Genomic DNA, 20,389 nt, shown 5'->3' on the forward strand with positions numbered 1-20,389 from the left:
GAGAGTTATAGTTATATGCTGTCAAGAAAACATAGATACAAAGATATTTTAATGAATAAGCAAATGTGATAAGATAATACTTATTCAGTGATCAGACTACTACTGAATTATGACAAAGAGGTCATAAAGTGGACTTGAAGACACATTCACTTAGCAACACAAAATCGCAGACTGAGTGTTGTAGTCACCAGTAGATAGGATTATCTGTTGGAACACCTTGTTGAACTGTTGATGGAAAGAATCCGTTGAGAGTGCTTAGTAACGCATACCTACCTGGGATGTACACAGCAAAGAGCAGGGTATCTTCATCGAGTGGACACGCTCACAAAAGGACCAATTTTCGTTGACGGTGTGTCAGAATTTTGCAGCTTATCTGCATGTGAACTACCAATTGGATTGCTTATTTTCGTCACATGATTTTTGTCTTAATGTCAAAATTATAGCTGCAAAAGCCTGTCTTTTCACACATTTTCAAATACTCATTCTCTCCCGCCATGTTGGTTTGAAAAGATGACGTGGAATGGTGCCATTCCATGGATTGACGTTTTGAGGCTAAAGGTTTGTATTATCATGTCTGACTTCTGTTTTTTGGAGAAAAAAATTTAGACCAGTTATTTTTTCAGCTACAGTTGCAAAACCAGATTATTATTTTTATTAAAAGAGCTAAAATATACTCTTCAAAAAAGAGAAACTATACATGCATAAATTTGATGACTCCCGACCCGATCATTTTTCATAGATATTTAATTTTATTTCTTAAATAATCATTAAATTTTTATTAAAATTTCGAGTTAACATGCAGATTGCCCGAAACGTAATGTGGCATCGTGACGAAGCAATTCGCCCAAATGCAGCTGCAATGCCAGAAATGTGCAGAATGCAATTTTCTGAACTATCGTGACAATTCCCCAGTCAGCAAGGTTTAAAAGGCTAGGACAATGACTGATAACACACACATCAGAAAATCAGAAATCGAGCCGTTAAGATGTTACGTCTATCAGAAGCACAAAACAACAACGCCATCGGCCAAATGCAAGCGGGTGAAACACCGCAGCATGTGGCACAGGTGAGTGGTGTGACCAGATTGACCATCTCTAACTTGTGTTACAACACCACCAACAACGTTCGTGACATGCCAAGTTCAGGACGACCTCGCGTTATAACGCCTGGCCAAGATTGCTACATCCGGGTACGACACCTGTGGGAGCGTTTCATCATGGCGACGTTAACAGCCTCACACGTACCGGGACTGCGTGGAATATCGGATCAGACTGTTCGAAATTGTCTGAGAGCAGCCGGTATTCTAGCCAGGAGGCCCGTGCGGCGTAACATCCTGACGCCGCATCACCTCGTGAACGTCTGCAGTGGTGTCGTCAGAGTCGCATGGCATCAAGCAAGATGGAGACGTGTTCTGTTCACAGACGAGTCCCGTTTTCTGCTGAGACGTGCTGATGGACCACCGCCACATACACTTCAGGAACTGTTTGTGGCGCTAGAGCAGGAGTGGCAGAACATACCCCGGGCTGTTATTCAATCATTTACCTATACATTCCACTATTTATAATATTTATGAAAACTAACCTATGAAAAATTAACCCAGTTGCAATCCTGATGTATAGTTTCTTTTTTTAAAGAATATAAATTTGTCTAAAAAATACATTGCAACAATGTCTTTTTTGTGGCAGACAATATTTGTTTACAAACAATATGAAACATAATTATTATTTTTAATTATTTTCAGGTAAAATTTATTTTTTCAATAAAATCCGCTACTAGCGTTACTATGCTTGTATCTGTCTAGATAGGAAGAGGAAAAAATAGTACAGTGAGACGTGAGGTAACCAAACAAATGGTGAGTCGTTGCCAAAGCACTGGAAAATCTCGCAAACTGCACTGGCATATATAATCCAGATAAAGAGTCTGCGAGAATGTTAGATTCACTAGGTATAAACTAGTACTGAGAAATTGTACTTGACGAAGTAGCTATTTTCGTGTATGCACTGCACATCCTGCACTTCACTACGATCTACCCACATTGTGAAGAAGTCGCAAACGTCCCGGTACGCCCCCAAACATTCTTTCTCTTTGGTGTACACGGATGGATCAAAAGTTTCTTACCTGGGGTTCCCGATCCTAAGCTAGTCCAGGACCGAGTTCTGATTTGGAGATGTTTTAAATAGTTGCAAGATTGTTAGCCGAGAAGTGCTTCACGTGGGTGCCGCCATCTAAGGTCAGTGAAGGTCAGTCGAAGGTGAATTCTTTGATTTGCGACGTTGCTTGCCCATGTATGTAAGCCATTGCATTTTTAAAAGGGGCACCATAAAACCCGTAAAAATCGAGGACCAGACAATCCAGTGATTAATTCAGAGCATCGATCCACGCAATTGGGATCGATGACATGCATCAACCTAGTCAGCGAGCCTGACCAGTCGCCTCTTACGACAAGCATAGTCGCCTTTTACCGCAAGCATGGGTTGCTAAAGACCTATTCTACCTCGGATCTTCACGGGTCGAACGTGATAGAGTTCAAATGGACGCGGAAACGGAAAAGATCGTGTACCGAGCAGTCATCAAGATTTTGCCTTCAGAGAAAAGTACTTTTCTTTAACCTCAAATAACGTTTAGGCAATGACATGGCTTGGTGCAAATCTACGTCTATATGCAGTGGGTATTCTGCAAACTGGAATGGCGCAAAACGAAGTTGCCAGACATTTTTATGTTCATCTAAACACTGTTGGTGCATCTACGGAATCAATCCCAACTGGTAACATCTCTGACAATTCCTGGGTTGAGACCAATTAGTGGCAGAACCGTACACAACTGGTTGAGAAAGCGCAATCTCCGGCTTCCACGTCGCCACCAGGCACACCCAGTTAGGTATAGACAGCATCTGAGGTTCAGAAGACAAGACTGGGACAGTATACTGTTTACAGACAAGTCCAGCATTCATCTGCACAGCTCTGGTGGTCGTGCAAGGGTTTAACAGGCGTCCGGGAGAACGGTTTAGCGACGCTTCCGTTACTCAATGTCGTCAGTTCTGGGGTGGAAGTGTAATGGTATGGGGTGGCCACAACTCATCGTTCTTAATGACAATTTGAATGGCGTACGCTACCGGTAGGACATCGTTCGAAATTATGTTCTACCCTATTGTGCAGCAGGATAATGCCCACCCACATTTGGCACGTGTTGTAACACTTTCAGAGACAGCATAACATTGGTGTGCTGCTATGGCTGACTGTATCTCTGATTCTCCAGACCTCTCCGCCATAGAACATAACTGGGATGAGACGGAACGACGCGAATGACCGGTAACACTAGTTCGTGTTACACCTGTTTCTTTTCAAATCACTCGTATGTACATTATTGTTAATCTGATTATCACATGAAGTAACCACTATAGTATCCATTTTATTTATCAGAAGTATTGTGTATTGTAATCCCGTCACTGGGAATACTGTAAAGTATTAAATCAATGCACAGGTCATCCATCCGTTCATACACCTAACTTCTGGTCCAGACTCGATTATTTACAGACCGCTGTCATATAGCTGGAATATTGCTGAGTGCGGCGTTAAACAACAAACCAACCAACCAACCAACTTGTATCATTCACAAAACTTTGTGTATTTCACAGCATCGAAAAGCGGATGACAGTCTGTAACACACGTGATCCGTGTTGTAAGAAATTTACAACTGTCAATGTCATCTGCTTGGGCCAATGTTTATCCTGCTAAGGTACTCCTTACTACACGCTGGGCATGCCTCGATTGCAAACACATGGGTGAGAAAGAACCGAACTCAACAAGTTCCAGGGTGTTTTCATCACCCAGAAATAGAAATCGAAGTTTAGTTTTTTTCAGACTTCAACTTTCGATTTTTTCAAGATTTCTTATTGCATATGGAAAGGGTTTTGTCACTTTTATTATTTCCCGACAATCTTATTATCCTGAATATCTTTCAAAGTAACCTTCAAGTGATGCGAGGGCGGTGGGGTAGCCTAGTGGTTAAAGCGTCACGCCGAAGACCCGGGTTTGAATCCCCACATGGGTACAATATGTGAAGCCCATTTCTGTTGTCGTGATATTGCTGGAATATTGCTAAAAGCGGCGTAAAACACAACTCACTCACTCACTCACTCACTCACTCACTCACTCAACTCGGGCGATCCTGCTGCGCTTCTGGCATCAGACATGTCTGTCTACCAACCCAAAGTATATGTCCAAAATTTTATCCACAATCATTAAGTTCCTTTACTCAACTGATATGCTCTTTCAACATGATTTTCTTGCTTCATCAAAAGTTTATTCTGTTCACTGAGAAGTTCAATGCCCCGATAAGAGAAGTTATTGCTTTCTTCCCGTCCCAAAAAGTATGCTGATTTATGATATAGTTTGCATACGTCGATGATCCAACCCAGATGACGTCATCAACATGAATTGCAAGTACACCCTCAATGAAGACAGTTTACTTCCTTGTTAAAGGGCAGTTTTAATGTTTGTGGAATGAACTTCCCACTTGTTGTGAGCAAATACAGGTAAACTTAATCTCGGAGGACTCGGAAAAACATGTAGGGGAATCTCTTGGATGATCGTTATAATCCATCTCGAACCCACGAACAACTAATCTGGCCTAAGGAATATATTCCATACGATGATGGTTTTGATTGTGCACATCCACCTTGTGGAAATAATTCTGCCTCTGATCAATGACTTCTGTATACGCAGTATTCTTCTTCCAACTATCTAATTCTTTAGATTTGCAGCTTCAGGACACTTTTTCAAGAACCACCACGTTATCATCTTGAACATGATGCAACTCTTCAGTTGATGTTGTATCCTCGTGTCGGCTATCTCCATCAGAACTACGCGTATCAGTTAGCAAGTCAACACACCTGAGGTCAAAAGACACTCTTGTTCCTTTAAGACATCTGGATAAAAAAAACACACCTCTAAGTGATACCACTTTTTATACTTTCCAGTCAGCTATCCTGCCCCAGCAAGAACTTGTCCATGATTTATAGTTCAATAGTTTTTGTCTTGCACCTGACCATCTGTCCAGTTTTCATCTTTGTGTTGTTGATAAATATGGTTAGCGGTGACTGCCACATTCTTGGATGTGTGATCACTCTGATTAGATTGCTCAATACCTTGTTCATTTTGCATATTCATAGGTACCTCATTGTAACAATCATTTTCTTCTCCTTAAAACTCAGCTCTCTGCAGCCGACGCTGCAGTAATCAAACAGATAACCACTTTGTCTAACAAACAGAATTATTTCCTCTGGTCCTTTCCATTCTCTGCAATGAGGGTGTTTGTAATAAATCTTTTATCAGAGGTATACCTTTCTCCAGTAGGTTGTACTTTTTTCGAAGTGCACAGTGAATTCTTTCTGAACATTCCGATTATATTTTAGGGGAGTGAAGTGTTGTGATATGATTGCCCACGCCTTCGTTGATAGGTGTGCCTCTAGTGCAGAAGCTTGATTAGTGAGAACACTCTGGAGATTAGGATGTGGTCCTTATACTAGTTAGTGTGAATGACGCCATGAACATTAAAGTTGTTTTAGGTCTAATTCCAACTCAATGCCATATCCCAGTCACATTCATTTTCCGCTCTGACCTTGAGAATTTTTAATCTTGAGTGATTTTAGTGATCATATAAATAATCAACAGATGGAAATCGATGGTTCAAAATTGGCATACATCATTGTCAATGACAATGGCACACGTGGAACAGTAGATTTTTCAAGGTTGAGGTCATCTGTTCTCTATATCTTGTATGGCCACCATAAGAGTCCAAAAACGGACTGGCATCGTGGTCCCATGGAAGCAATCAGATCCAAAATTGTGGCCTGGGGAATGTTCACCCACTCTGACTACAGTACTTGTGCCAACTGTCGGACGTTCGGTGGTTGCTGCTGACGTGGCCTGGGGAATGTTCACTCACTCTGCCTGCAGTGCTTGTGCCAACTGTCGGACGTTCTGTGGCTGTTGCTGACGTGGCCTGGGGAATGTTCACTCACTCTGCCTGCAGTGCTTGTGCCAACTGTCGGAGGTTCGGTGGTTGCTGCTGACGCGGCCTGGGGAATGTTCACTCACTCTGCCTGCAGTGCTTGTGCCAACTGTCGGAGGTTCGGTGGTTGCTGCTGACGCGGCCTGGGGAATGTTCACTCACTCTGCCTGCAGTGCTTGTGCCAACTGTCGGAGGTTCGGTGGTTGCTGCTGACGCGGCCTGGGGAATGTTCACTCACTCTGCCTGCAGTGCTTGTGCCAACTGTTGGAGGTTCGGTGGTTGCTGCTGACGTGGCCTGGGGAATGTTCACTCACTCTGCCTACAGTGCTTGTGCCAACTGTCGGAGGTTCGGTGGTTGCTGCTGACGCGGCCTGGGGAATGTTCACTCACTCTGCCTACAGTGCTTGTGCCAACTGTCGGACGTTCGGTGGTTGCTGCTGACGTGCTCACACAACCACCTATCCACTTCATGTATGCAGTTTCGTGCATAACGTTCCCCGCGATGCATGTAAACACGACGTCTACCATCCGCACGGTGAAGCATAAAACGTGACTCATCACAAAACGAAACTTGTCTCCATATCAGTTGTGGCCATACTCTGTGACCTTGACACCACTGACGTCGCAACTGAAGATGCAGGTCCGTCAAATGACACCTCGAACTCGTCTTCTAGCGTGAATACCTTTAACGCGTAAACGATTCCTCACTCTCTGGGCTGATATCCTACGCAATCCTGGTATTGCCGTAGTTGTAGCGGTGGCAGTGGTGGTTCTTTCACGTGACGTAGCCGTATGATTCTGCCCTGAGCTCCAGTAGTGATACGTGATGAATGTCACGCCTGGTTCCGTTAGTCTTGTAATGGTGTTTGGTGCTATGTGGAAAAGCCTGGCTCAGTTGAAGCTGATTCTTCTGTTTGCAGTCGGTCGATGGGTTGGGCTTGTCAGTCGTGGCATGTTTTCGCTGTTCACTTGCTGTAAGATTGTGATGGCACGCAAATGAAACCTCAACGTTCTATATCTCAACAAGTGATGTTGCACGCGCATGTCATGTTGGTGTGTTTCGCTAGGATCTCACGTGGTTGTCTATTTGCGATTTGTCCATCTTATCGCCAAATGTCTGCAATACCTCATTCTTTCCACACAAATCAATCCCAATCATGCAGAAATGACCAATTCATGTTTGGTATTAATTTTGTATGAGTGTCGGCAACACTCTGTCCGATATTTCCGATTTTACTACTGTTACGTTTCTTGTTTTCAGAGTATTTTTCTGTGAGAGTTGTGTAGTTTGTGGAGACCATTCCTCAAAGGGTCGTAACAGGTGTAGTGTTGTCCTAAAAAATAAATTTCTCTGACTTATCTCTCACTTCCTTGTTATTGAACTCCCGTCCATTGTCGCTGTATAATTTCTTCGGGCTGCTACTTACCTAATTTTGAATTAATTGTTTCATAAATTCACTTGATTGCTTCGATTTCACAATGCAGGCATCGATAATGTGCAGGTACCATGCACTATGTAATGCAAGTTATTAGCTACAGTCTCGTATTCCGTAGCCAAAGGAAACCCAACTGCAGGCTTTGGACTTGGTATTTTGTATTTCAAACAAGTGTCACAATTTTCTACTTTTTGCTGCAGCAAATCAAATGTCCCTTTGTTGTCTGTGATTGCACGAAAGAGGAATATTTGTGGAGCTTAGTACTTTTGTTTGTTTCTCCTTGCTCATACCGTCAGTCACAATCAAACATTGTACATCCTTTTCAAAAGTAACATCAATTTGTTCACCAAGGATAGCAACGCAGTAATGCCCACTTGATGTGAACTGCAAAGTGACTGGTTCATCAAACATCCAAGCAGTGTCATTGTTAAAAACAGTGAAGCTTTACCATGCAGCAATGGAATGTCGGCACGTACAGCTTCTGTATCAATATTGCAGGTGCATTGCCTATCTTTGCAGGTGCATTGCCTATCTTCGCAGGTATTGTCACCTTTCCAAAGGAGTGAACAATATTACCATCACCAAGCTCAAAGCCTCTGTGAAATATTCTTCTGTTTAGGTTTAAACTTGTTCACGTAATCATCAATGCAACGTTTTCCACAAAGAGCTATCAATTTTACCTGAACCCATTTATTCCACCATGAAAATTTCACAATGAGCAGAGATTGATTGATCTGCGAAAAGGTTCTATCACAACTCTCAATCACATTTTGTGTTTCAAATGGTTTCATCTTACCTAATACCTTGTACAGGGGATTGGCTTTGTGGTAATCACTGGTATCGCATGTCTGTCTCTTTCTGCTATGTGAGGGGGCACGGGTGGCCCAGTCGTCTAAGGCGCCGCGATTCGCTGTGCATAGCTGCGTCCCTTGGGGAGCCAGAAACCTGTGATTGTGGGTTCGAATTTCTAGGTTTGTCAGCACCATACCCGTGCCCGTGGGTTTCACCAAACTTGTAAATGGTTGAGATCTGCATCACTTCGGGCTTTCCTCCCACATTAAGCTGACACGTCGTGATAATACTGGAATACTGTTAAAAGCGGCGTTTAACCCAACTCACTCACTCACATTCTGCTATGTCTATATACATCATCGGTTTGTATTTCCATTCTCAAAGAAAATGTGTCAATGTACTACATATCACACCTATCAGCGTATTTCTTCCTTAGCTCATTGTAATAAAATTTATGCATCAAATGTTTTGATAAGTCGAGTATGCTCATCCCAACATAGACTGGTCTGTTAAATAATATTGGGTGGTAATTTTGGTCTTTCCCGTATATTCACACAATTTTGACGTCGATTGTCTACCTTTCTGTATTGTCATATTTCTCCCACTTTTCGTTCGGCCATTGCGTTAATCTGCGTTGCCCAGCTACATCTGTGGGGAACAACTCACTAGACACTGCAGGGAGAATTATCATGAGGGGAGCAGCAATCCGAAGCTGAAAGACATGGCATCACAGACACAATCCACATGAATTCACATGGCTTGTTTATGGTGCGTTGATGGGCGCTGCCCCGAGTGGTTTATTCTCCCTGCAGTGCTTTAAAATATGATAATCAACGACCACGAGTCGTTTATTTCTGATATGAGATATCAACATTATACAGCCTCTTTAAGGATGTTAATAAAATGTAAAGCTTTAAAACTTTTTACCCGTATTTAAATAATGATGACTTCCTGAATAGAATCCGACCTCGGCCATGTCGGACAAGTCCATTTTGTGAACAAGGGGGTTAATTTGGTCTTTCCCGCATATACTCATAATTGCCACGTCGATTGTCTGCACCTTTTCTCCCAATACCGATTGTCAGAACTCTCCCACATCTAGATGCGATCATTCGGCCATTGCGTTTAACAACGTTGCCCAGCTACAACTGCGGGGAACAACTTCCTATAGACATCTCCCTCTCAAAAATGATACTCAACAAAGATGAAATATAAAATATACTTGGGTATAAGACTGTTTGCCGCCGCGCCATGTTACTCATATAGGATTGTGGCCTAGTGGTTAAAGCGTTCGCTGGTCACGCGAAGACCTGGGTTCGAATCCCCTTATGGGTACACTCTGTGCAGCCCATTTCTGGTGTACCCCGCTGATATATTGCTGAAATATTGCTAAAAGTGGCGTAAAACTTACAAATAGCAGGGAGACTAGACATACAAATATATATTCAGACTCGATCCCTGACAGCTATATGTCGAAGCCTAAAGTTGCATATATACCTGAAAATAAATAGAAAGGAAAATGCACCGTGAGCCATGATAGCCTGAGCTTATTTATAATTATGATCAATGTGCAATAAAGTTGAATAAATTGAGGCATGCAAGTTGGTTTCAATCGAGAACTGAGCGCTTCTGGACAAGGGAGGTAACTCTTAACGTCGTAGCCTGGCGAAACCAAGCTCTTTCCCAGCGCGTGACACCTATCGCTGTGAGGAGTTTTTGACGCAGCATCTATTTTGAGGTACCCTATCTTGATTCGTACTTTTTAGAACCCACAACATTATACCTCATCTTCCATGGTTTGCATCGATAATTAAAATGTCTAAACCGCATTCGGTATCTGAACTAAAAACCCTAACATAATTACATTGATCTTAAAATTCAAAGTCTGCCAGCCTATTGATGTGCTACAAATCCAGCGAAATCTATTTTCGTTTCAGCGGAGCCAGTACATTAAATCGGCTCCACAGCCCTCGGACCTGTTTTTCGTCGTCTTGCACTGAAATTCGGCATTCGTCACCACTCGCCCCTTTCCGTTATCTGCAAGAAGGCACGAGTTGGTCACGAATGTGAAATTCGGGTCATGTTTACTGGGATGTGTCACGTGTGAACATATGGAACTGGTAAGATTTATGTCTGAATATTTATTTAGGCAACAATGCAGTTTACCTTGCGCAGCTAATAAATATATAGCGCTAATTGGCTCAGGCTGCGGACTGCTCTTCACAGATCTCTCGTTCCTCTTCGATCCTTAGTTAAGGGTGAGGGTTTTGGCCCATATGAATTTAGTAATAGAAATATCAGTTACATTTCTCCGATGTTGTAATGAGTTCACCCTCTTGCCCATCGCCATCAAACATGACTTCCGAAATTCCGTGCGCTGAAATTTGGTGGGGGAGGTGACAGGGTTAATTCCCCGACGCTGTGTGGGGTGAAGCTACCAGCTGTGACGTGGGGTGTCACTGTTCTATGCTGAGCCCTGACAGAAATGAATGATGTAGGCCTATGTATCGTTGATTCAATAGATTGATTGGTTCTTGTTTCAAAAAGTTTGGGCGAGGACGAGGCAAGGTATGTAAATGACGTTGATTTATTTCCATTGATCACACAATTATTTACTATACCTGTGAAGCACAGGTCCCTGAAGCAGGATCTATATAGATCTATAGTGATATTACTTGAACTCATATCACTATCCTGGTTCAGGGGCCTATTTATATACATATGGGTCTGGTGTTTCACTAATATCACTATCCTGGTTCAGGGGCCTATTTATATACATGTGGGTCTGGTGTTTCACTAATATCACTATCCTGGTTCAGGGGCCTATTTATATACATGTGGGTCTGGTGTTTCACTAATATCACTATCCTGGTTCAGGGGCCTATTTATATACATGTGGGTCTGGTGTTTCACTAATATCACTATCCTGGTTCAGGGGCCTATTTATATACATATGGGTCTGGGTGCCATTGTAACAACCTAAGCACTACAACTGTTGTAAGTCTATGTTAAGGTATGGCAGTGACGATCACCTTAGCACTAAGGTCGCTTTGTACAATGGCCCCCTGGTGTTTCAGTAACATCACTATCCTGCTTCAGTGTCTATTTATGTATGGGTCCGATGTTTTAGTAATATCACTATCCTGGTTCAGGGGCCTATTTATGTATAAGGGTCTGGTGTTTCAGTAACATAACTATCCTGCTTCAGTATCTATTTATATATGGGTCCGATGTTTTAGTAATATCACTATCCTGGTTCAGGGGCCTATTTATGTATAAGGGTCTGGTGTTTCAGTAACATCACTATCCTGCTTCAGTATCTATTTATATATGGGTCTGATGTTTTAGTAATATCACTATCTTGGTTCAGGGGCCAATTTATGTATAAAGGTCTGGTGTTTCAGTAACATCACTATCCTGCTTCAGTGTCTATTTATATATGGGTCCGATGTTTTAGTAATATCACTATCTTGGTTCAGGGGCCAATTTATGTATAAGGGTCTGGTGTTTCAGTAACATCACTATCCTGCTTCAGTGTCTATTTATATATGGGTCCGATGTTTTAGTAATATCACTATCTTGGTTCAGGGTCCAATTTATGTATAAGGGTCTGGTGTTTCAGTAACATCGCTATCCTGCTTCAGTATCTATTTATATATGGGTCCGATGTTTTAGTAATATCACTATCTTGTTTCAGGGGCCAATTTATGTTTAAGGGTCTGGTGTTTCAGTAACATCGCTATCCTGCTTCAGTATCTATTTATATATGGGTCGGATGTTTTAGTAATATCACTATCTTGGTTCAGGGTCCAATTTATGTATAAGGGTCTGGTGTTTCAGTAACATTGCCCTATGGGTCCGATGTTTTAGTAATATCACTATCCTGCTTCCGTGTCTATTTATACATATGGGTCCGGTGTATCAGGAATCTCACAATCCTGCTTTAGTGTCTATTTATATATATGGGTCCGATGTTTTAGTAATATCACTATTAGTGCTCGCGTATTCGGTGAATTGAACCATATCCATTCATGAATTGAATTTGTTATTCGAGGCCACTAGAATTGAATATTTGTGAATATGGAATCATGTGTATTTACATACCCTATACCTAAAAAATATCCATAAGAACAAATTATATGCATAGATTTCTGCAAAGACAACACTCATATAATATATAATTTGACAGTATTGTGGTCACTGGTCATTGTCACATTTGAGCAAATACTAGTACCTGGATAAGTGCAGTATATAAATGTATAATATATTAAGAATTAACAAATCATGTCAAATACTTTATGTTGTTATTTTTTCACTGAATATAACAAATAATATATCATCTGCTGACTTGTTATTGTATTTGTGATTTAATATTCATATTCGTTACCCTATATTCATGATACGTGACCCGTGAAGATTCCGGGTTAGAATAGGTCTTCAGCAACCCATGCTTGCCGTAAAAGGTGACTATGCTTGTCGTAAAAGGCGACTAACGGGATCGGGTGGTCAGGCTCGCTGACTTGGTTGATGCATGTCATCGATCCCAATTGCGTGGACCGATGCACATGATGATTAATCACTGGATTGTCTGGTCCAGACTCGATTATTTACAGACCGCCGTCATATAGCTGGAATATTGCTGAGTGCGGCGTTAAACAACAAACCAACCAACCAACCAACCATGATACGAATCGTATTCACCTCATAGTGTATTCCCTGCACCCCTAATCACTATCCTGCTTCAGGGGCCTATATATTTATATTATATATATGTGGGTCCGGTGTTTCAGTAATATCACTATCCTACATTCTTTAGCAACCCATGCTTGTAAGATGCTACTAGTAATGGAATCGGGTAAATACGTGTAAGGCCTTGTGGCTCTAAAATCTCAACTATCCAAAATATACACTGCTAACAGTAGTTTATAAATAAACACTTAAGTAAGCAAGAATGATTGTGAATATTACAATATTATGTTTATTAAACATTTATGTTAAAATATACATGATTGATGTCTTTCAACAAATGTTTTCAAGAAACATGTTCGTTTTGCAACACAGTAGGAGGGCAGTTTCAAAGCCCAACTCAGCATGCTGACTCAGCATAAGTGATAAAGGCTTCTGAGCTTATGGTGTAACTCTGGGACTTCAGTCAACAAGCAGAAAGAAACATCAACCCAGTTCAAATAATTCCGGGGCACGGGTGGCCCAGTCGTCTCAGGCGCTGCGATTCGCTGTGCAGAGTTGCGTCCCTTGGGCACGCCAGAAACCTATGATTGTGGGTTCTAATCCCGGTTCGCCCCGCTTATTTTTCTAGGTTTGTCAGCACCATACCGTGCTCGTGGGTTTCACCGAAGTGGTAAACGTCTGAGACCTGCATCACTTCAGGCTTTCGTCCCACATTAAGCTGACGCCGCGATATAACTGGAATACTGTTAAAAGCGGCGTTAAACCCAACTCACTCACCCACTATTTTCAATATATTTCCTTGCACCGTTGTCGTTGACTGTGGTGATTCTGACATATTGTGTATGGCCCCAGCTACAGAATAATCAGAAGTGATCCATGTTTCCAGTGTTAATGATTTTATACATATGTGGCCATTTCCAAAATATCAGGCATATTGAAAATATCTTTGTAGGGCTGCCATTTGTATCCATTTATCCATCTGTATGTCATTTGATGAGCATTAAACAATGTATAATGAATGCTAACAAATAACGTTAACTTCAAGCAGTGAGTTCTGTTGTCTATCACTCTCTTACTTTACTTGCACATCAAAATGTTCATTTTTTCAGACGGATGAATGATCTGGATTGGCCCTGTATATACCTGTCGGTCCAAGCTAGTGCTCCTTGAATAATCTCAATGTATAAAGACCCAAAAGATATATCATGGCATCAGATGCAATGGCGGTTCTATTAGACACCAGCAAGAGTGAGCCAGAAAGAAGAAAAGAGAAATTTGTACTGGTTCATGATGAAAAGTTTGATATCTCAGACGATCAGCTTTTGTCTTGTGACCAGTGTGATCAACAGTTTGTCTCTGATGTGCTTTTCCAGAAGCATCAAGCCAACCACCAGTTGATGCAGTCATCATTTACATGTCAGAGCTGTCACCGTGAGACTTCCTCTGAAAGTGACCTCCAGCAGCATGTGAAGACACATTTGGGGGAGATGCCGTATGTGTGCGAAATGTGTGGTAAAGGTTTCGAAAGAAGATACTCCTACCGGTGTCACTACAGAACACACACTGGAGAGAAGCCTTACACGTGTGAAATTTGTGGTAAGCAGTTTGCATTCTCTTCAGGACTTCGATACCATGAAAGAACACACAGTGGAAAGAATTGTGGCATCAGAGTTGGAGGAAAGAGTCCTGAAGAAGCAAACAGAGTGAAGGATTGTGATGGCGAGATATTGACTGACATTCACCCACTTCCAGGTTTCGTGAATCTGAAGTCTAAAAGCAAATCTCCACAAGACTCCACAGCCAAATCTCAGGGTAAAAGTCCAGGGAAGAGCAATGCAAGTACAGATGTTTCTGTGACAAGGATAGAGAAGAAACAGACACCTCTATCTTACAGTGAGGACACCGAATGCATGATTTGTGGAAAGAGATTTCAGTACCTGTTCATTCTAGAGAGTCACCTGAGAGCTCATAGTGCTGAAGAGATTGATCATACCATAAAGATGTTCCATTGTTCTAATGATGAGGACAGTTTGGAAATATCTGCATCTTGGAAGCCATATGCTTGTGAGGAGTGTGGATATGAATGCTGCACATCATATGAGTTAAGGACTCACACGCTATCACATTCAACAGAGACACCTCACAAGACTTTCAGTTCAGGGTCTGAGCTCGAGACTCACTTCAAGGAACATTCAAGTATGCTTGGACCTATTGAATTCACATGTCCAATTTGTGCAAGAACCTTCAAAAAAAAATACAACTGGCAGATCCACATGAAGACCCATACAGGGGAACGTGACTATTTCTGTCATTTTTGTTCAAGGACCTTCTGGAGAAAGTACAACTGGAAGATCCACATGAAGACACATACAGGGGAACGTGCCTATTCATGTCATTACTGCCCAAAGAGCTTCATCACCAGCAGTAGGCTCAAGTTTCACATGAAAAGCAAACACTCAAATGTGAGACTGTACAAAGTGAACACGGCAGTCAGTGGTAATCTGAGGAATAGAATGCAGAATTCAGATGTACGTGTTGCTGGTATTGATGATGCTTCTGATAATGGAGATGATGAAGTTCTCCCCAGAAGACCAAGTAAGTTATCTCAGGAACCTCGCAGGAACTGTACTGAAGCAGCGATTAAGACAAAAAAGAAACATGGTGACCCAGATACAATTCTTGCGATGCAGACTCTAACAGAGGCAGAGCAGCCTGATGGAGGGTCAGAGACTGCGGACCTGTGTGATGCGATTGCTGAACCAATGAAGAAGAGTAGCTACGTGTCACCTTTCATGCGACCTTCGGGTAAGGGCAGTATAGAGAGTGTTCCCCCAAGTAGTTCTGAAAAGGAGATAACTGAGCCATACACAGCTAATGTGCAAGACACACCCGAAAGTGATGGCACGTTAGGTCAGAGAAGGAACAGAAATAATCCTAAACCAAGCTCTCATGGAATTAAGGTCATGACAAAAACAACTGAAAAGGCTAAACCTGTAGAGTCTGGCTCCAAAGCTGATGATGACATTGTGATTTCATTAGATAGTGTTAGTTCTGGACAAATTCCAGACGATGTTCCAGCAAAGGAAGACAACGAGATCTGTGATGCCTTTGATAGCAAGATGAACAGCTCCACCGTGAAGGAGGAACAGATGTTGGATAGCAGATCCAGGGATGAAAATATGATGGATATAATAATGAATATGATAGATGATAATGGAATGTATTACTCATGTAGAATTTGTAGTTTCAAATTTGCCACTCAGGAGACATTGAGAAAACATGAAAACCTTCATCCCAAAGAGACTCCATTTGAGTGTATAGAATGTGGCCTTGGATTCATGTACGCAACTGACTTACAAGTACATCGTCTAGTTCACAAGAGTAAGAATCCATATGAGTGTCTGTATTGTGGCAAGTGTTTTGAGAAGTCAGATAACTTAAAATCACATGTTCGGACACACACTAGTGAAAGTCAATATAAATGCGAAATCTGTGATCGGAGGTTCACAACATCAATTGGACTGAGATGCCATGAAAGAAACAGAAAAACAGAAAACTGCTACCGTTACCGTTACGAGCCCTATTACCAAAATTCTCATATCATGACATATCCTACCATGGAGATAAGAGAAGATATTGCCAAAGAGGGGAAGAGCCAAATAGATTTGGCCACAGAAGGGAAGAGCCAAGAGGACAGTGCCATGGAGGGGAAGAGCCAAGAGGATATTGCAAAGGAGGGGAAGAGCGAAGAGGATATTGCCAAGAGGATATTGCCACGAAGGGGAAGAGCCAAGAGGAAATTGCCACGAAGGAGAAGAGCTAAGAGAATATTGCCAAGGAGGATATGAACCAAGAGGATATTGCCATGAAGGGGAAGGGTCAAGGACATATTGCCAAGGAGGGGAATAGCCGAGAAGATATTGCCATTGCGTCGAGCAAGCCACAGACATCAGATAATTTCTACTGCCTGGACTCCAAACAGCTTCTTGTTTTTCCCAAGGCTCCTGTGATGAAGCATGTCTATCCGCAAATAGCACTGAACAAAACCCTCATGAATCTTGACACATCAGTGCTGCCCGATATAGCCAAACATGTTCTTAATGTACCATTTGGGATGACTGACAAATCTAAACAGAAGGATGAAATTCAGCCTGAAGCTGTGACTGCTGCTGTCTGTCCGAAGCTTTTGTCTCAGCAGATGACTCTAAAAAAGCAGAAACCTTATGAATGTAAGGTCTGTAACAAACACTTTGCTAATTCTGATTCCCATCGCTACCACATGAAGACTCACATGGATCAGCTGCACTGGTTTGATATTTGTGACAAATGGTACAAGTTAGCATCAGATCTCAACAGACACAAACTGGCTCTGCATCCAATACCTTCCGACAAAGAGTCATCTTGTATGCCATTGGTTACCTACCCTTGTGATGTCTGCCAGTTGGAGTGGAAGTCTGAGGAATTGCTGCATCAACATATGAAAACCCATGACCATCAGTGCCACAAATGCAGTAGAGCTTTCTCCAATGATCGCCTTTATCAGATTCACTGCGGGATCTGTCCAGGTGCAGAAGCGAACAATATGGGAGAGAAACCTAATGTCTGAGTCACCTTTGAAGGTTTTGAGATTAATGTAGTCCACCAGGCTCTGATATTGAGGATGAGGAACAAAACATTGAAGTAGAAAATGAAGTAGTAGATGCTCAAGAGATAGAAGATTTGTATGAATCAGATGATGTGGCAGGTGATGGGGTTCATGATGCAGGCAGTGCAGAAGTTGATACTGAGACTGATGAGGGGCAGCTTAGTCGGGGAAATGTCATACCAGGAAATGGAACCAGCAGAAAGCTGACCACACCTGCACGTCCTGTGGGAAGACCTTCAGGTCCTTCTCCACCATGATACTGCATCTTCTGGAACATAAGGGTAAGTGTGGAGACTTGGATGCATCATATCTTCATTCTGTTTGGATAAATACCCTTAGTCCACTCGCTACCATAGCTAATTTAGAACTGTCTTCGAAAGGCACAAATATTGACATCAGTCTGTAAGTTCAGATTACATTCAGGAGCAAGAGAATTTTGTAATATGTTGATGAGTGAGAAGGAGATGGTGACACCAAAGTTTTAGTGGTGAACAAGTCTAGGATATATATACTAGCAGTAAAAAATCCTGTGCACAATCAAACACCATCATAATATAATTGTCATGAATTTATCATAATCATGCATGCAGTAAAAAAGGCAAAGACTTTCCCATCAGCTGGAATGGTTATGGCCTCCGTGTGCTGGGATAGCGAGGTGTCATCACGATGGACTATAATCTAAAAGGGCAGCCAGTTAATGGAGCATATTATCCTGCACTTTTGTAGCAATTGTAGGATGAATTATGTAAGATATAAGTCAAGGTGCGTGTGTGGTGGTGAGGGGGGGGGGGGGGGGTTGATGAGGCATATATTTGGTTCTGTGTTCTATGCAATCTTTTGTGTCATGATAAGTATTGTAATATGAATAATATCATCAAATTCATATAATATAATTTTAAGAAATCTGAACAAGAAACTGTTGCTCTAAATGAATGAAAACTGTTAATATGTTAATACAGTTATAACTGATGTTATAGAATTGCAGAGATTTGTATTTCACTGATAATGTGGCCAATACATATGATGAAAAGGAAAAGACTTTTTAGCTTACTTTTAGTTTATTGCATTGAATGTAATGCTGAGAACACATTGGTAAGGTAAGAAAATATAACCCAGATACATCCCTTTGTGAGAAATGTGTTATTACTTGATGATACATGTTAGAAGTTGAAAAATATGTGATATTGTTTTCTGGTGCTTTACAGGACCGAAGATATTTCCCTGTCCACTATGCAGCTACAAATGTGCTTCTTTCCAATGCCTAGAGCAACACAAGAACAATCACAACACACCTAAGAAAAAATGTGTTCAGCACAATGCTCCCAAGAGCATATCCTTTCAACACCACACTCCTATTAACCAGTCCACTCAAGTCATGTGCAACCTCTGTGGCAAGTTCTTCGAAAGCCACGAGTCGAAGTCCCACTACTCCGAACATATGGGTGGGGATGTGTACAAGTGCAGCAAGTGTCACCAGAGGTTCAATCTGTTTCCCGACCTCAGCAAACACTCAAAGACCTGTAAGGAATCTTTGGAACATTTGAAGGCATTTTCTTGCAGCTTCTGTAACAAGCAGTTTGACAAGCAGGACCACATAAAGACACATGTGTGTGGACAGGCATTCACTGCATCTTCTGGTCTGCGAGTGCATCAAAAGCGACAGCCACCTTATGTCTGAGTTCCACCAACACCCGCCAAGAAGATCACGACCACAGCTATTATCGCCAAACAGACGGAAAGTGAACAGCATCCTGTGAATGAAAAGTGGACAGTGGGTGCTAGCATCAGTAAAACCTCACCTGATGATGTTGCTCTGATTCAGAATGGAACCGAGGAGGAAAGGTCTGAGGCACAGAACATCCAGTGCTACCAAGGGGAAGTAACCAGCGCTTGCAAGGGATAGTAACTAGTGCTAGCAAAGGGGAAGTAACCAGTGCTAGTAAGGGGAAGTAACCAATGTTGGCAAGGGGAAGTAACCAATGTTGGCAAGGGGAATTAACCAGCGCTTGCTAGGGGAAGTAACTAGTGCTAGCAAGGGGAAGTAACCAGTGTAAGCAAGGCGCAGTAACCAGTGTTAGCAAGGGGAGGTATTACATACCTTATGTATTGCAGTGGGGCAGTGCTGTACAATTCTTTACATGACAGAATACGGTTTTAATGTATTCTTCTAGAATGATGAATTTGTTAGTCATGTTTACCAATGTTCAAATTTAGTTTCAAGTTTTGGGTTGAGATGTCATCAGATTGCTAGGGACCCAGGTCAGTGACCAGTGAAAATAAAGTGACTTTCAATTTCTGAGTAATACAGGGGGTTCTGGCCACATATATTTATAAACCTGATTTGTCAATTACCCAGGTAATGGGTCACCTTACCTTATTCTTCTGGGGTCCTTTCCACAAAGCGATGTTTGCACTATGAGTATTGTATGTCAGTAAAGAGTTACGATGATATTTGCACTGAGATTGCTTTGTGGAATGGGCTCTAGGACTATATCATGTATATGGATACTTTTGACCCTATGTCTGACCCTATATTTCTAAACCTGATCCATCATTTTCACAGGTACATCCAATATTTTTTATGTATAGGGATGTAAGAAGACAAAAACTTTGATCTATTTTTTGCTCCTTTCTTTTCTTTTTCTTTTTGAAGTAATCATGACAACAGCATAATTCTGAGAAAAATGTACTTGTTTCCAATAGTACTTACTGTAAATGATGTCATACTGTTGTATGATGTCAAGACACTTTAAGTATGGTATATGTTAAGACTTTGAATATAATTTATGTCACAGTGCAAACAGATTATAATACT

At 41.7% G+C, this 20,389-nt stretch overlaps 2 protein-coding genes across 3 annotated transcripts; both read left to right on the forward strand.

The window, feature by feature from the left end:
* Positions 1-10,158: 10,158 nt before the first annotated feature.
* Positions 10,159-17,124, forward strand: LOC124134076 (zinc finger protein Xfin-like). 2 transcript variants are annotated; one of them, XM_046498715.2, is made up of 3 exons: positions 10,159-10,360; positions 14,039-16,781; positions 17,078-17,124. In XM_046498715.2, exon 2 carries the CDS (start codon positions 14,135-14,137, stop codon positions 16,775-16,777), a length of 2,643 nt encoding a protein of 880 aa, XP_046354671.2. In that variant the 5' UTR covers positions 10,159-10,360; positions 14,039-14,134; the 3' UTR covers positions 16,778-16,781; positions 17,078-17,124. The 2 variants fall into 2 exon arrangements, with proteins under 2 accessions (XP_046354671.2, XP_046354670.2); XM_046498714.2 differs by lacking the exon at positions 17,078-17,124 and adding an exon at positions 10,788-10,808 and having other exon boundaries at positions 14,039-16,777.
* Positions 16,795-19,477, forward strand: LOC125372032 (zinc finger protein 184-like). Its single transcript, XM_048380906.1, has 4 exons — positions 16,795-17,332; positions 17,575-17,798; positions 18,938-19,180; positions 19,397-19,477. Exons 1-4 carry the CDS (start codon positions 16,795-16,797, stop codon positions 19,475-19,477), a joined length of 1,086 nt encoding a protein of 361 aa, XP_048236863.1.
* The last annotated feature ends 912 nt before the right edge of the window (positions 19,478-20,389 follow it).

The sequence above is a fragment of the Haliotis rufescens genome, unplaced genomic scaffold (assembly GCF_023055435.1).
Source record: "Haliotis rufescens isolate VD_foot unplaced genomic scaffold, xgHalRufe1.0.p SCAF_1, whole genome shotgun sequence".
In the NCBI taxonomy this organism is placed as follows: Eukaryota; Metazoa; Mollusca; class Gastropoda; order Lepetellida; family Haliotidae; genus Haliotis; species Haliotis rufescens.